Source organism: Vicia villosa, linkage group LG4, assembly GCF_029867415.1.
Source record: "Vicia villosa cultivar HV-30 ecotype Madison, WI linkage group LG4, Vvil1.0, whole genome shotgun sequence".
Classification (NCBI taxonomy): Eukaryota; Viridiplantae; Streptophyta; class Magnoliopsida; order Fabales; family Fabaceae; genus Vicia; species Vicia villosa.
Window position 1 is genome coordinate 21,733,060 of NC_081183.1, and position 18,419 is coordinate 21,751,478.

General features: G+C 33.5%; 1 protein-coding gene and 2 long non-coding RNA genes across 4 annotated transcripts; all 3 read right to left on the reverse strand.

Annotated features, from left to right (window-relative positions):
* Nucleotides 1-4,014: 4,014 nt before the first annotated feature.
* On the reverse strand, nt 4,015-5,619 carry LOC131598959 (protein MAINTENANCE OF MERISTEMS-like). Its single transcript, XM_058871496.1, has 2 exons — nt 4,920-5,619; nt 4,015-4,831 (listed from the first exon to the last, which is right to left on the reverse strand). The coding sequence occupies exons 1-2, from the start codon at nt 5,463-5,465 to the stop codon at nt 4,079-4,081; spliced, it is 1,299 nt and encodes a 432-aa protein (XP_058727479.1). The 5' UTR covers nt 5,466-5,619; the 3' UTR covers nt 4,015-4,078.
* Nucleotides 5,620-7,098: 1,479 nt separating this feature from the next.
* Nucleotides 7,099-7,645, reverse strand: LOC131598960 (uncharacterized). Its single transcript, XR_009282458.1, has 2 exons — nt 7,513-7,645; nt 7,099-7,398 (listed from the first exon to the last, which is right to left on the reverse strand). It is a non-coding gene; the product is annotated as an uncharacterized LOC131598960 (long non-coding RNA).
* A 5,077-nt stretch (nt 7,646-12,722) lies between these two features.
* Nucleotides 12,723-14,551, reverse strand: LOC131598961 (uncharacterized). Of its 2 annotated transcripts, none has more exons than XR_009282460.1 (3): nt 14,426-14,551; nt 14,209-14,325; nt 12,723-13,450 (listed from the first exon to the last, which is right to left on the reverse strand). It is a non-coding gene; the product is annotated as an uncharacterized LOC131598961 (long non-coding RNA). The 2 variants fall into 2 exon arrangements; XR_009282459.1 differs by having other exon boundaries at nt 14,430-14,542.
* Nucleotides 14,552-18,419: the final 3,868 nt, after the last annotated feature.

Genomic DNA, 18,419 nt, shown 5'->3' on the forward strand with positions numbered 1-18,419 from the left:
TTCGATTCATTGTTATGATGTGTGGATGCATAGTTTGTGAAGTTGAATTCATTTGATATGGATTGTTGATGTGTTGTAGATATGATGTGCGTGAATGAAACATATATGATGAGACTGTGAATATATATATGTATTAATGATATATGTGTATAAGTTTGAATATATGATCCATGTTGTTGTCGTGATGCAAATTGCTTATATTGAGAAGTTGTGAATTGTGTATGATATTATCTTGCTATATCTATTATCATACTTTCCTTTATACTGTTTGATATCTCACCCCTTCTGCTGATGTTTCCCCTACCATAGGAAATTGGCAGGTACTCAAGTATAGCTGTGGAAGTTTGTAGCTTCATCGTATCCGGTTGGTGTGTCGCTCTGATACGTAGCACTCGGGGGTTGTCTATATTGTTGTTTCTATGTTGTTCATGTTTTAGTTGTTGAGTTCCAAATTGGATAATGAGAATTACTATGATGATTGAAGTTGTTTCCGATTAAATAAGATGATTTGTTTATAAAGTCAAATGTTATGATTCCGCTGCATATTAAAATGAAGTTGGTTTGTCTAAGAGCTATTATAAGTTGTTTTGTGCTTCTCTGAGATTAAAGTGCTATGTATCTGTTTATGAATTGTTATATGAAGTAAATGTGATATCCCAAATGCTTGTTGATAGTTTTTAAAATACTCTGATTTCTCGCATGATATTTTCGGGAAGAATTTGGGGTGTTACAACTGACAAATGTTAACTGTAATTATACGTTATGGTGCCACTGACTGATAAATTTCCTAAACATTTGAATGTTGTATTATTAGGTGAGCACCCCTTGTACTCCTTTTGATTATTGAATTTCATTGCCTATAAAAAAAAGATTTTTTTCAATATAGATCTTATGTAGAATTTATATATTTTTATAATTCAAAGTATTTATACTTTGTTCTCAAAATATCTTATCAACAATATTCTCGTCGATCATGGATTTGGAAATCTATTATATTTTTATGTATAGCTTTACAAGAATTTCAACTAAAAACAACATCATAAGTTCTCGGGATGTGTGTTGGGAAGTTAAAGCGTTGGTTTGGAGGTGGACTTTTATTGGGAATATTGCTCATGCCAATTGTAACTTTTATGAGTTTGAGAAAAATCATTTGTTTTTCTTAAGTTAGGTTTCAATTGGTGGATAATTTTCCCCGCGGTTTCGACCGTCTCTTTGTAATCTTGTTGTGAAATTTCGTTCTATTAATATATCTTGATTACAAAAAAAAAACATATAACTAGCATCTTATGCATTAGTTATTATGTTAATGAAATATTATTGATTGAGTGAAGAAATATATTTACCTACTTTGCGTGATCCAATGACTTTTAGTTCTAGTTTCCTTTAAAATTGACATTTCTTCGATCCTTCGTTGTAAGGGATTGGACCTTTGCGGATTGGACCTTTGCATTTCAGTCGTCATGTACCGAGTTAGGTGTCTTAATCTTTATTTTGGAGTAATGTTTAATATAGATAATTTTATCATCATACCTAATAACGAGGGCTTTTTATCAATGAAGTTCAAGCATTGTTTAAACCTAATCGGCCTTGAAAGTACTATAAAATGGATTATATAATTCAAGTCAAGGGTGAAATTTGTAATGTGCGACTTAAATAGATTACATATTTACTAATAAATTAAAATGATCACTTGATTTACATATATTATCTATAACTACTCGTACCAATACAGCAACAAAATATACATTTTCTAACAACTTTTTACCACGGTTGAACATAGTCCCGAAATGAAACATGTAAATTTGGGTGCCATTTTTTGTTTTATTTTCAGTTTTAGATTAAAACTAAATTATATTTCACCTAAAAGCTTCGCAAGTCTCATGTTCGACTCCTAGCGTCTAACTTTTTATTTTTTAAATTAAAAATAAATAAAGTTTCAGCTCGGTTGCAAATGTTAACCGAAGGAAAAAACTAAGCATGTTATTGGTCTGACTCCTAGCACCAAAAGTTGTGTTTTATTTATAAAAAATTATGCGCCTTCATTTTATGATTTTAAATTTTTTAACTAAAAATAAAATACATTTCCACTCTGTTGAAACTCCCAACAAAGTGGAAAAGTTACCTAGTTTTTTTTTAAGAGTAAATAAAGTCATATGTTCATTCACTTTTTTATTTTAATTAGTGAAACCCTAAACAAACTTCATCTTCTATCTGTAAAATTCATCTTTCATTAACCAAATTATATTTATCCACTAAATCAATCTCGAGAATATCCTTTCTTCCATAAACAAAACTCAAAAAAATGGGTGCAGTTACCGTGCATAGATAAAAATCTATGCACCATGCATAGATTATTATGGACCCTTGGATCATTGGATCAAATTCTAGACATTAATTATTATTACTCAATACTTAATACTCACCACTCAATACTCAATACTCAATACTGGATTAAAAACATGATCCAATGGCTTTATGCATGGTGCATAAGTAAAATCCTTATGCATATTAGCCAAAGCCCAAAAAAATCATTTCTTCAACTTAGCAATGTTTGTTGTTTTTCTTTTTGTTGTCTCAGGAAAAATATTTAATGTTGTTGTTATTTTTTAAATTTAAAATGAATCAATTCTAATGATTTTTTGTTGTGAAGATTTACTGTTTGACGATTCTTTTGATTTTTTTTTTTGTTATTCCTTTTGTTGGTGTGTTGTTGTTGTTGTTATTTTTTAGATGATTTAATTCCTTTTACTTTGTGTTGAGAAACCAACAAAACTATTTCGTGTTGATATTGCACATCTTTAGTTAGTAGAAGACTCAACCCTTCAGGCCTAGTAGTAATTATTCTTTCTACTCCATCAAGATGGTCAGTGCCACTGTCTTTCTTGATTCATGTAGGATGGGTTGGTTAAGGCGAAGCAGGTTATCAAGAATCCATTCAATTAGATGCTGGTTCATTGGCCTTGCCCCTTTCCACTCCTTCACCTCTTTAACTGGGGGACAGGCAGTTGAACTCAAAGCTGCTGGAACGACTATTTCGTGTTGATATTGCACATCTTTAGTTAGTAGAAGACTCAAGTTCTTCTATTGATTTAGTAAGCTTTGACTTTTTGGATAGTTTATGTGCAACTTTTTTTAAAATCATATTTAAACAACACATTCTCGCTTGTTGAATATTATCATGCGGTGACATTAATGGATTGGTCTAGGATCACCAAGTGTGAGAGAATTGCTTATGATCAAGTTCATCGTGAAGAATTGACATAGTATAATAATAAGGTAATATGTTAGATTTGTGTATTCCTCATGTTAATCATGGTTTTCTATATATTGTATCTTTTGTCAACTAACTTTGCTCTATACATTTTGGCCTGAATGAAATGAAAGTTCTTTAATTAATCAATCATTAATTAGGGAAATTTATTTTGAAGCGTAATTTTTTTAAAATTAATTTATATAATAATTCATAAAAACATAATTATTTATTTAGTAAAGAATAAATTGCATCATGTAGTGAAATATTTCAACCTATAAAGAAAATGGTGAATGGAAAAAAAAATGAAAAGGAAAGTTGCGTTTCTTTTTTTTTTTTATAATTTTTTTTGAAAATTTCTTTAGCCACTTCACTATGGGGGTCACCCCCAGCGAAAAACCCAAAATACCCCTGCTTCAGAAATGAACTTCCGAAGCATTGATTTTTTTAAAAAATTTCCACAATTCGGAAGTGCATCTCCGAAAACACCTCATGGGGGGTGTCTTCGGAGATGAACTTCCGAAAACACCTCATGGGGGGTGTGTTCGGAGATGTACTTCCGAAAACACATTTATTCAGATTTTGGGGGGGGGGGGGGTTCGAAAATGAACTTCCGAATTATGCAGAAACTGTGTTTTTTTTTAATATTTTTTCTTAACAGTCTCGCATTTTTAATTAAACGCAAACGCCAAATAAAATAAGCAACAGATAAACTGAAAATACTAATATGATAAATCAAATCCAAATAATATATACAAGCCGAAAATAATAATAATAATACTGTGCGAAAGATAAAATCCGAAAACAAAAAATAAATAAACCCGACCACTACTGTGTGTGCCTAACCCTCTCTCCCTGGGACCTCCTCTGCCGCCTATATGTCGCCGCACGGTCCGCATTAGTGACGATCATCTCCATCACGGCGACTGCCTCTGGACTGCCCTGATCAACGATACCTCGATCCAACGCGTCCCGCCCAAGCATCTCTATCCGCTGGCAGATCGGCATGAGATCAATGGCGTGGTCATCCTCGGCCTGTTGGTTCTCCAGGATCTCCTCGTGTGCTAGCCTAGGAGCGCCGGGAACGTTGGGTCTCAGCAGAGGATGTGACACCCGATAGAACCATGTGACGTATCCCTCCTCACTGTGCCAATCCTGTGTGACCCGAGTGAGACTGTACTCCTGCGGTACCACATGATGCTGCCAGTCCTCCCATATGGCAGTGAGTTGCACTCGGGTCACTGTGTCGGGAGCAGCCTCAAAAGGTGACCTTGGTATCTGCTGCACGAGTCCGAACTGACGCATGCACCGCTCAGGGAGATACCGGACCATGATGCCGGTCCCGCATGCCAACCAGCCTGAATATAGAGTAATGCCGTCAAAGGGGACAATCTGAGCGTAGTCGATGAACGGCCTCCAGGTGACGTCGTCGTGCATCGTGCGGTCCAAGTACAAACGGTATGGTCCCACCGCATCGTTCCCCCTCTGGAGAACGTATCTGGTGGCCCTGGGCATGGCGTCCACGTACACAGGATCGTAGCGGAAGCCGTAGATGCGGGAGAAGTAGGAGATGATCCAGCTCTGAAACACAAACACGATAATGTATTAAAAATAAATACGAAACATAAATAAATAAATAAATACGATAATGTATTAAAATAAAATGTACCGTAAGTAGTGTGCAGGATTCGACCAACTGCCTCGTCCTCCAGTTGGAGGCCTCATTCAGCTTCTGGTAGAGGTATGCCAGAGTAGCTGCCCCCCAGTTCCACTGGTGAACGGTATCCAGGTCCATGAAGTAGCGGAGGTAGGTCACGTCGACGTACCTTGCACTCTTGTCCACAAAGCATGCAGCGCCTACCACATGCATGTACCAGCACCGGAGAGCGCAGCCGCGGTGATAATGTGTGAATAGCTCGTCACCCGCCTCCTCAGCCTCGGCTGCCGCGTCCAAGTGGTGCTCGAAATAAGCGCTCAGTGTGGTGAACCGGATATGAGGCCCAGATGTCGTGACGCACTCAAAGTGAGCAACCTCGTGCTCCATGCCCAAATAGAGCGTCATCCACTCAATGGCCTCGACCCTCCGGATCCGGGAGTGGTGCAACAGCGGCCCCCTAATCGGCAGGTGGAGAAGACACTGCACGTCATGCAAGGCGATCGTCATCTCCCCAACCGGCAAGTGGAAAGAGGACGTCTCCTTGTGCCAGCGCTCCATAAATTCCTCCTTGCATGCCGGTGGTGAGTGTGGTGTACCCCGTCATGCAGAGCCTGCTAAGCCCTGAACCTCGCACATGGTCGTTAAACCACTCAGCTGCTGGTTTAAACAGACTAAAAATCTTCCGGGCGTGGTTCACCATTTTCAACGGCTCTCTCTCCTATTACAAAAAAAAACAAATAAGCGACATATATTAAATAAGCGACAAATAAACGGTTAAATTATAAAAAATGGTGACAAATAAACGGTTAAATTATAAAAAATACCTCTCCCTCCTAGATACGCCGAGCGACGTGATCCTGGTAGTTAATCAGCACGGAAGTGTCAAAGGGCCCTCCCGGATAGCTGTCCTCCTGCTCATCCTCCTCCCCGGCTGGAGGGTCAACATCCGGTACCCCCTCCGGCTCGTGGTAAGGCACTGCCGCCACCTCCTCCTCCTCCTCTCGCTGGCGGGAAGAAGATACCCGAGCCAGCCGACTCCTAGATCCTGAAGTAGATGTACCCTCTCCCATATCCACGGGAACTCGCACACGTCGTCCCCGGCCCTGCCCTCGTCCCTGTGTCGACGCCAGCTGCGCCGCCGCCCGCTCGCGTCTAGCCGACGCAGTCTGGGTCTCCCTACCCTGTCTGATGCGTGCTGGTTGGTTGCCTGACATGTTCCTGTAAACAATTGAAATCAATTAATATGCGAGACAAAATAAAAAACTAAAAAAATTGAACTTCTGATACAATTCAGAAGTTCATTTCCGAAACTGGGATGGAGGTGTTTTCGGAAATGAACTTCTGAAACACCCCTGCGATGATGTTTTCTGCAACTTCCATGGCAGACCCCAAAACCAGACTTAAAAACTACTTTTGCAATTTCTAAACACCCTAAATATCAGTACCAACCTACCCCAATGTGGTTTTTGCAATTTCTAAACACCCTAATAGAGATTTTAATAATAGATCTAAAAATTGAAAAAATTCAAAAACTTACCAATTGAAGAGATTGGATGACTTAGGTTGAGTTTGGGAAGCTTTTGGAATGCACACTTGCTTTTGCACACTTGCTTTTGCAGAAATTTTTGAAGAGAGGAAGTTTGAAGAAGATTTAGGGTAAACTGAATGGGGAGGGGGGCTGTTTTGCTTAATCTGCAAAACGCGCAATATTTCGGAAATGAACTTCCGAAATGTTGTTTTCGGAAGTGCATTTCCGAAATAAGACAATTTTTCAAAAAAAAAAGGCGCTTTCGGAGATGCATCTACGAAAACACCTTTTTCTTGCATTTCGGAAATGCATTTCCGAAGTCAGGGGTAGTTTGGGTTTTTCACCAGAGGTGGACTAGAAGGTTGGGAGGTCTATAAAGAAAATTTTTTTTTTTTTATCTTTCATCATTCTAGTTTTGGAGTGTGTTATCTTCTCTGGATGATGTAATTTTTCTTTGGTAAACAAATGGTTACGTTTTTATTAAATATCTATTTTAATAAAAAAAATAAATGTTTATACTTCAAAATAAATTTAATTTAGTCCAAAATCGGTTGAACACATTAGAGATAGAATCTACGTGAGATCTTTTCTCCATTAAGAGAATAAAAAATTATACAGAATTATATTCTATCATTTGCTTTCCTTTTTCAAATAACAAAGATATTTATTTCATCAAAGTCAATTTATCATAACAAACCAAAAGCGAACTAAGGAAACAACATTGACATTAATAAGTATTTGAGTGTATCAAATTTATTCGAAGGTTTAGAAAAACCAGGTTGAAGCTTGAGAAAACTATAAAAGAACCAACATTATAGTTGCAAATACATTGAATTATTTTTTAACTTTATTGTTACTATTACCAACATTTACATGTCCCTGCTACACACTTTGACGTTTTAGGACGAATGCAAGTAGTCATTTTTATATGACATTCTTCATTAGATTGGCATTTGATATTTCCTGTGATGTCAAGTTATAAAAAATTAATAATAATAATAATAATAATAAGAAGTAAAGCATCTAAAATAAAATTAAGAATAAATTTTCAAAATAAATTGGAAAAATTGAACTTACCACCAGTTACAACGATACCATCTGTTACAACTATGAATATGAAAAGAAAAATAATTATGATATTAACAAATTTAAGAATATGTGCCATATGTTCTCTCATTTGCATTTTGAAGTTTACATTTGTATAATCATTTTATAGTGTTGAATTAACATTTCTTTAAATTATAATTTTTGGTTAGTGTCTCTTGATTGTTGTTAGAATTCATCTTATATTAGAATAATATTATTCTAGTTTTCTCTCATTCTTTGTTATAATTGTTATTTTAATCTCTATATTTTCATATGGACACATATTTTGTTTGTTTCATTTTAAAATCACATAATTTCATTATATATGCACCAAAAGTTGGATTTGAGGTTTTTTTAATCCATGTATAAAAATCGATTTCATTATAAATGAAAAGGTTAAATCACCCATTTATCAACGAGAAATATAATTAAAATTAGATTGTAAAACTATCAAAATCTCAAAAGATTCTACTATAAATGTTTATCTTTTTATATGAGTTTAATTTTTATGTATTGACATTGTAAAATTTTATACATCAATAAGGCATCATAATTATTCAAATGAATTATTTTAAAGGAAGTTATAGTAATAGTCAAACTTTTCTAACAAATCAGTGGTTGTGATTATCTGACTGTATAAAATACCTTTATAATACTAGTGTATTTTAATTAAATTTGTAATATTAAGTGCATATAACATTTCATTAGCAAATGCTTTGGATGCCATCTACTTTTTTTTTTATGTGCCTCAAATTTAAATTAAACACTTTGAGAGAGAAATAAACAAATATTATCATTAGAAGATAAGCTTCATGAAAATAAGTTTATTGACCATCAAAGGATAAAACAAAATGAGGACAACAACCTAGTATGCTATGTAGAAGATCATAATATTATTTTGTTACACAGTGTTGATTAAATGATATTAAGGACTTTCTTTCTGAAGCATTTTGTCGCAATGTTAAAAATACTTGAGACGTTTTCTAAATCATTTAACTCACCATCAAGGTTTATTTGAAAAGAAAATACATGAATAAAATCCTTAAAGAACAAATATATGGTAGGGTGTTCACAAGTAAGTTTAGATTTGGGAGTCAATTACGTGTAAGAAAGTTATCATCACCCTACGACATTTATTTAAGAAAGAGATTACCATTAGTTAATTTTGTAAACAAATATTGCTATCCTTATTGTATCAATTTTCTCGTAATCATTGAACAAGATATAAAACAGTTCTACAAACAAAGGCAAAACATGTTTTTATCGACGTGCTTGGAAAATATGACTCCTGCTTCTACATATCGTCTAGTCCGATGGAGAATTCAAAGCTACGTAGTTCTTGACAAAAAAATCGTGTGTGTTGGTTGATTTTAAAGAAAAATAATTTGATCTCGCATTAGAACATAAAAATATTATTTGTTGGTTGGTTGTGATTGTTTTAGGAAGAATACTAGCTTTAGAGCAAGTAAGAGATGGGACATATGTCCAAACACTTGAGAATTAGAGGGATGTACACCCAATTAAATCCCTTTGAGTCAAATTTTGTTGATAAAAGAAAGTACTCAATATGAATCGAGTTGTAATCTTCTAATGGAAGACAAATGTTAAAACAAGCAAGTTATGCAACTTGTTTACGAACACTAAAGGATAAAAAGGGTGTACATAAAATTAATACTTTAGTTAATTCGATAAAAATGAACTCAAAATGATCAAACGATTAATTTTTTTAAATGAAGACAAGCCATTGAACAAGCAAGCAATATGATTTTTGTTGGAACACTTTATGATAAAAGTGATGTTATTTAATCCAATTTTGATTTATATAAAAAAATGATTGCGTCATTATCTTACATAGTTTGATCATATCTTGAGTTTTGAAACTCCAATTGAGGAGAGACTAACGATAAATAAAATCTCACAAAAGGAGTTAGCTAGTCACAATAATTAAAAAACTAAAAATTAAAGGTATATAATCCATTACCACTGATAACACATATATATCATACATATAACAATGAGAGGCATACATCATGACATATGTCAGGTAAGTTGATCATATATTAAGTTTCGTAATATTGATTGAGGTGGAACCCGGGAAAATGAAATCTAAAAAAAGGAGATAACTAGTCCTAAAAAATGAAACATAAAATGTATGAAAACAATTTCCATAGGCAACTGTAGCGGTTAAATTGGTGAGACTGAAGCCATGAGAAACACATAGCTCATTTGTTTTAAAACAGAGTCGCCACCGCACTTTATTGTTTTCGAAAGGAATGGGAGAAAGAGCGAATAAAACCCACATAAGTTTTTAAAATCAAAACTAATAAACTTAGCAGAGATTTGGGTACAGAGGGTTTGTTATACAAGTGGAAGGTTTTAGGCACCCCTCATATCCATGGTATCCCATGGGAAACTCTTTGAAAATATTATTGTTTTTGTGTACATTTATTTGAAAAACATATGTGAACTTGTTTAAAAAGAGTGTAGGGATGGGAAAAGAAATTTTTGAAAGTCATCTTGATAAGACATCGCATCTTAGACCGACATATCCTTTTTAAAGAAAAGGGAAGTAAGAGCTTTTGTATTTTCCTCTTAAAAAGGAAAATAAAAGAGGGGCCAAAGTGACCAGAATCTTTTTGGGTGTTGAGCTTTAACAATACTCAACGGGTTTTTAAAATTTTAAGCTTTAACAATACTTAACAAGTTTAATAAAAAGGGACCAAGCTTTAATAATACAAGGTTAATGGACTAAGAGTAGTTTCACCGGGTATAATTCTTATCTCAGTACCAAGGTTTTAAAACAAAGGGGGTTGGTTGAGCTTTAACAATACAAAACCAAAAAAAAGGGACCAAGCCTTAACAATACAAGGTCAATGGACTAAGAGTAGTTTCACCGGGAGTAATTATCCTCTTAGTGCGAAGGTTTTAAAACAAAAGGGGTGGTTGCGCTTTAACAATACAAAACCATTTTAAATAAAAGGGACCAAGCTTTAACAATACAAGGTCAATGGACTAAGAGTAGTTTCACCAGGAATAATTCTCCTCTTAGTGCCAAGGTTTTAAAACAAAGGGTTGGTTGAGCTTTAACAATACAAAACCTATAAAAAAAGGGACCAAGCTTTAACAATACAAGGTCAATGGACTAAGAGTAGTTTCACCGGGAATAATTCTCCTCTTAGTGCCAAGGTTTCAAAAGAAAAAGGTTGGTTGAGATTTGACAATACAAAACCAAGTGTGGATTTAAAAAGGTTTAGCTTTAACAATACAAAACCATTTTTAAATAAGTGGAAAGTTTTAACAATACTTTAACACTAAGTAAAAGATATTTGGAAAAGAGTTTGAGTATCTTGACAATTTTAGTCAATACTATTCCCATTCCTTTGGATTTTAAATAAACAACTTAAGCAATCAATCAATGGATACCTCAAGTGTGTGTGCGTGTGTGTGATAACATGTGTCACCAAAGATAAACACGTGAGCATAATGATCATCAATGATAATGAACAAGGATATTTATACCTTGGGATTAGTTCATGTATTAATGATGGATGATGAATATGAATCTCATGCATATGGTTAGATAAACAAGATATATACAAAGATAATATAATGGGTACAAGTACAAAAACACTAGGATAGAAATCAACAAGTATATGTACATGTACAAAAGATAATGATCAAAATAAACAAGGGCATTTTACATGGATGAAAAAAGATCAAGCTATTTTTGAATTAAGGTTTTGAAATCAACACCTAAACCTAATTGATTTTTAATGATTAAATACCGAATTCTAAAGGAGTATTGGTCTAAGGGTACATGGTATAGTCAAGGACACATTATCCTAACCCTAAATATATACTTACAAAAATATACAAAGTTTTTTTTTGTAATCAAGTTGTATTGAAGAGGAACAAAAGATCAAAACACAATTACGAAAGGTGGGCAAAAAAGCCAGAAAGAAGGAAAATTACACATCGAATAAATTCTAAGATAGGTATAGCAAAGGGTTTTTGCTAAAATCATAGAAGTTGGAATTGGAGTGGGTAATTTTCCCTATGTAAGACCACCATCAAAGAAAGGCTTTTCAACTCTAAGAGACATCTCTAGCATTCCACCAAACATCCTTAAAAATGATGTTGTTCCTACAAAGCCAATGTTTGGATGATTTGTTAGAGAAATGTGCTTATGGAATGAAGTTTGGAAGGTTAAGGCTCTTAATGGAGCTTTAATGGAGGTTGAGTAGTGATTATGAGTTTGAGGTGTTTGGGAAGTGTATGGAGGTGATCAACATCTTCCAAATGATGAATGGAAGGTGTTAAAAAGGTTGGTTTGCACCCTTAACTTCTCTAACTAAAATTTGCTTTAAAAATGCAAATGACACAAAAAATGGATTTTGGAATGAAGAGTGACTTTGGGATTTCTTGTGTGTTTGATCAAGGGAGTTAGTCCCTCAATTTATAGGCATGAATTAGGGTTTGTGGAGGGAAAAATATCAGAATTTGGAGATCACGTGTGAGAGTTGTACCACATTGCTTATTCATGAAGAAAGGAGAAAATTGTGGTTCCAAGAGAAAGGTACAACTTCAAACATGCTTCCATGACTTTATTTTGAGTATGGAGAGGTTGCTTGTGAGGTTTGAATTGGTTTTAATTCATAACTTGTTCATGTTCATGGAGTTTTTCAAGTATTTTGGAGCCTTCTTCATAAAATCGTATCTTATAGCTCAGGCCATGGAATTTCATGCTAATGGTCTCTCTAGAAGCAAAGGATCAGAAGATCAAGTTGCTGCTTCTTTATAGAATCTCAGAATTTCTAAAGAGTCAACTGTCAGAAGATCTTCTAGACTCAACTCTGCTCACTCAGAAGATGTCATTCTTGGAAAGAATGATGATCCTATCAGAACTAGATCTTTTCTGAATAAAATCAGTACTGACTTACAATCAGAATGAGAAGATGAGAAGTTCTAACTATTTCAGAATCAAAGTTAAAGTAAAACAGCTGTCACTAACTTTTCCAGAAGTTGAACACGTGTTCACTCTATTTGGACAAGCACGCGTACAATTGAGGAGACGCCGCCCTAGGTAACTGTGAAAATCATTTCAAATATTATGTTATCTCTCCTAACGTTATTTCTCATTAAATGCATTTGATTCTATGTTTTTCTGTAATCCTGTTCATTCAAATGCATATTGCATTTAATTTCAAATTCGTCTCTATATAAACTCATCTTCATAACAATTCATCTCTTTACATTCTCTCTCTTCATTCATCTCTCTCTTTCTCGTTCTTGCATAAACCCTAGTTTCTAAACTGAATCTCCGAGTGAATTCATGCTTTCATCCTCAAGTACTCAACACAAAATGTCTTTAGCACATCTTGTTCAACACAAATATGGATATCATCCCTTGAAGACTTGTTCTATTCCAAATGAGGAACTGAAAGTTCTATGCGAAACTATGGTAGATTTTGAAAATCTGTTGGAACATGATTTCAAAACCAAGGCTGCAATGCTGGTACAAGGTTGGTCAAATTACTCTGAAAGATTGGTTGGACCAGTTTATCCTCTCTTGGTTATGGATTTCTGAACTCATGCAACAGTTACTCCAACTGCTATCATCTCCTTCGTATTAGGGCATGAAGTTTTTGTGAATGAGAAGATGATAAGGAAGCTGTATAGTCTTGATGACTCAGATGGAATCACAGGTGCTCTTCGTGGTAGAGTTGATTGGGAGAAAGTTGATAGAGAATTATCTTCTTCTAGATCTGTACCTCATCAAACTACTTCTTTGAAGCCTTCCTATAGAGTTTTGGCTGAGATTATTCTGGGATCTCTCTATCATAGAAAGCGATCTCTTGCTGCTTCATGTTAATCGTGGTTTTCTATATGTTTATCTTTTGTCAATTAACAGTGCTTTATATATCTTAACCTGAATGAAATGAAAGTTGTTTAATTAATCAACAATTAATTAGAGAAATTAATTTTGAAACGTAGAACTTTTTTAATTAATTTATATAATTCATAGAAACATAATTATTTGTTTTGCAAAGAAGAAATTGCATCATTTAGTGAAGATATTACAACCTAAAAAGAAAATGGTGAGTGGCAAGAAAAATAAAAGGAAATAACACATTGTGCTTCTTTCTTTTTAATTTTTTTTATTATTCATCATTTCATATTTGCAGTGTATTATCTTCTTTAGATAATGCAATTGTTCTTTATTAATCAAATGGTTATGTTTTTATGAAATATCTATTTTAATAAAAATAAAAATGCTTATACTTTAAAATAAATTTGGTTGAATCCAAAATAGGTTGAACCCATTAGTGATAGAAGCTATATTAGATCTTTCCTCTATTTAAAGCTCCAACATGGAAAAAGTGATCCATTACACCTATGCACTTGATTATAAGTCTCAACCAACCGAGAGGAGAAATATTTATTCTAATAACAAAGATAATAGAGTGAAAATAGAATAAAAAATTATAGAGTAATTTTATTTTATCATTTGCTATTCTTTTCCAAATAACAAAAATATTTATTTCATCAAATTCAATTTATCATAACAAACAAAAAGAGAACTAATGCAACAACACTGACATAATACAGTAATAAGTATTTGAATGGATCAAATTATTAAAAGGTTCCTTAAGATTATAGTTGCAAATACATGAAATTATTTTTTACCTTATTCTCAATATTACAAACATCTACACTTCCCTCCTATACACTTTGGCTTTCTGGGACGAATGCAAGTAGTCATTTCTATAAGACATTCTTTATTAGATTGGCATTTGAAAATTGCTGTGATGTGAAATTAAAAAAATATTAATAATAAGAAATGAAGCATTGTATATAAAATTAAGAAAATATTTTTAAAATAAATTGGAAAAATTGATCTTACTTACGACGATACCATCCGTTACAACCAAAAATATGAAAAGAAAAATAATTATAAAATTAAAAAATTTAGGAATATGTGCCATATGTTCTCTTTTTTACATTTTGAAGTATACATTTGTATAATTATTTTATAGTATGGAATTTACATTCTTCAAATTATAATTATTGGTTGTGTCTTTTGATGGTTGTTAGAATTCATTATATATTTCAATAATAATATTATAGTTTTTCTCGCCTTCCTTTTTATAATTATTATTTTAATCTCTATATATATAATATATTCACATGCACACGATATTGTTTGTTCCATTTTAAAATCACATAATTTCACTACATATGCACCAAAAGTTGGACTTGGGGTTTTTCTAAACCATGTATACAAATAGTTTTTATTATAAATGAAAAGGTTAAATCAATCATTTATAAATGAGAAATATATTTAAAATTATATTGTAAAACTATCAAAATTTTAAAGAATTCTATTTATAGGAGTTTAATTATTATGCACTGACTATGTAAACTTTTATACACCAACAAAACATCAGGACTATTGAAATGCATTATTTTAAAGGAAGTTATAATAAAAGTTAAACTTTTATAATAAATTAGTGGTTGTGATTATCTGAAAGTATAAAATATCTTTATACCATTAGTGAATTCTAATTAAATTCTTAATATTTAGTGCATAAAACATTCTATCACTAAATGCTTTGGATGTTGTGTACTATTTTATTCATGTCTCTAAAATTTAAATTAAACATTTTAGGGGGAAATAAATAAATTTGATCAAAGTTTATTGGCCATCAAAGGATAAAACAAAACGAGGATAACAACTCAGTCTTCTATTTAGAAGATCAAAGTATTGGTTTTTTTACATTCTGTTGATTAGATGATATTGAGGACTTTCTTTATGATGTATTTTGTCGCAATGTTAATATTATTCAAGGCATTTTCTAAATCAATGAGGTTGCCATCAAGGTTTCTTTGAAAATTAAAAACATGGATAAAATTTTAAGGAACAAATATATGGTCTTCACAACTAAATTTAGGTTTGGGAGTCAATTATGCTTAAGAAAGGTATCATCAACCTACGACATTTATTGAAGAAAGCAATTACCTTTAGTAAATTTTCTAAATGAATATTGTTAGCCTTATTGTATCGATTTTCTCTTAATCATCGAACAAGATATAAAACGTTTTTTTAAAGCAAAGGGAAAAATATTTTTATCAATGTGCTTAGAAAAATATGACTCCTTCTTCTACAAATAATCAAGTGCGATGGAGAATTCAAAGCTACATAATTTTTTCCAAAAATATTGTGTGTGTATGTTTATTTTAAATAAAAATGTTTTGATTAAGCATTAGAACATAAAATATTGTTTGTCGGGTTTGTTGTGATGGTTTTTGAACGAATACTAGTTTTAGAGAAAGCAAGAGATAGAAAATGTGTCCAAACACTTGTGAAATAAAGGGATATACATCCAATTAATTCCTTTTTAATCCAAATTTTTTGATAAAGGAAAGTACTCAATACGAATCGAGTTGTAATCTTCTAATGGAAGACAAGTGTTAAAGAAGGTTAGTTATGCGACTTGTTTATGAACACTTAAGGATAAAAAGGGTTTAAATACAATTAACACTTGAATTAATTTGATAAAAAATGAACTAAAACTGATCAAATTATTAATAATTTGAAACGAAGACAAGCGATTGATCAAGCAAGCAATATGATTTTTGTCTGTGATGGGTCTGTAACGTATAGCCTAAATAAAGAACTACAAGTGCACAGCCTATCGAAGTAATATATAATATTATCGAACCACATAGACCAATCGTAAATCTATCAACTCTATTGCTAAGGTGCTTATCTAAGGTGAACAAGAATATTGTTGTGACTGCAGTTCAACAAGGTAAGTAGGTGAAGTGAATAACAGTTTTAAGCGACTGGATGGAATGTAAATCTTGAAACCAGACTATGATCCATACATGCATAAATGAAACGACTCATGGGGCAGTATTTTCTATTCGTAGCAAAGAATCAATTTAACGGGAACTTGTAGAATTTACTCTTTAATTTAACTTCCTTTATTTGTCACATATAAAGGGTGCCTTCCGCGTTAAAGAGGTAAATCTATTTTTAAGAAATTGATAGTTTTGACTGTGGTGTCGTTTTTTTAACCTCCCTGTTTCACTTGGGAGGATGGCACGCTAGACCCTTCACGCGAAATTTGGAAGGAGGGAAGTGCCCGTTGTGGGATGAATTTTGTTTCAGTTCTTCCTACGATAGCACACGAACTTTTTAATTATCCTACGACGAGGAAGGAGAAAAAGATCTCAAATAAACCCTAGGAGTTTGCTAAGTGTGGGGATTCACTTAGACTAGAAATTCTGGAGTCCGGGAGGTCTATTATACATATGGAAGGTTTTAAGCACCCTACATATCCGCAGTACTCTACGGGAACCTTCTGTGTGTCTACGTGTTTGTGTTTGCTGCTAATTGATTAGGAAAGTTTCTCCTTTGTGTTAGGAGAAAGAATTGAATTGAATTCAAATGAAAGGCAGGTGAACTGACTATTTTTGTATTTTTGATTAGCTCGCTGAGATTCCTTGTGAATCTCATGCCTACATATCCCTAATGGAAGTCAAAGCTTTTTGTAGTTCGGGGAAATTTTTAGGGAAATTAATTGTTTTTGGGTGCCTTGCTTGAAGCTCAATGTTAAAGCTTGAATTAAATCTCTGTTTACAATAAAGAGACATGAAGTCATCTTTACAGAGAGGTATTTCTACTATTCCACCACAAACATTTAAAGTGACAGAAAAGCCGAGTTAATTTCATTAAGAGAGGTACCTTACTTGGTTGTGTGCAAGTATGCCAGTCGCGTGTCTCTTGAATGAAAGAAATATTCTCAACCAAATTAGAGAAAGTTGTACAAGTCTGGGTGTGTGTTCCTTAGAGCATGCCTTTCAAAATCCTAAATGGGAGAATATTTGAAATTGAAATTGAAATGTTTGTTTGTTTGTTTGAATGTGGTGAAGTTGGAGAAATATCTCTCTATAGAGATAAGCTCTGTCTATCTACTATTTGAAAGATTTGATTTTAAGCTGGCTTGTATGAAGCTGTGGTGTCGTTTTTTTTACCTCCCCGTTTCACTTGGGAGGATGGCACGCTAGACCCTTCACGCGGAATTTGGAAGGAGAATGCGCCCGTGGTAGGATGAATTTTGTTTCAGTTCTTCCTACGATATCACACCAACTTTTTAATTATCCTACGAGGAGGAAGGGGAAAAAGATCTCAAATAAACCCTAGGAGTTTGCTAAGTGTGGGGATTCATCTAAACTAGAAATTCTGGAGTCCGGGAGGTCGGTTATACATAGGGAAGAGTTTAAGCACCCTACATATCCGTAGTACTCTACGGGAACCTTCTCTGTGTCTATGTGTTTGTGTTTGTTGCTGATTGATTGGGAAAGTTTCTCCTTTGTGTTAGGAGAAGGAATTGAATTGAATTAAAAGACAGACTGACTGACTATTTTTGGTTTTTTATTAGCTCGCTGAGATTCCTTGTGAACCTCATGCCTACATATCCCTAATGGAAGTCAGAGCTTTTTGTAGTTCGGAGAACTAATTAGGGAAATTAATTATTTTTGGTGCCTTACTTGAAGCTCAAGGTTGAAGCTTGGATTAAATATCTGTTTACAGTAAAGAGACATGAAGATATCTTTACAAGGAGGTATTTCTACTATTCCACCACAAACATTTAAGAGAGTGACAGAAAAGCTGAATTCATTTCATTCAAGAGAGGGACCTTACTTGTGTGTTTGCAAGTATGCCAGTCACGTTTCTCTTAAATGAAAGAAGGATTCTCATCCAAATTAGGGAAAGTGTACAAGTCTGGGTTTATTTTCCTCAGAACATGCCTTTCAAAGTCCTAAATGGGAGAATGTTTGAAATTGAAAATGAAATTGAAATTGAAATGTTTGTTTATTTGAATGTGGTG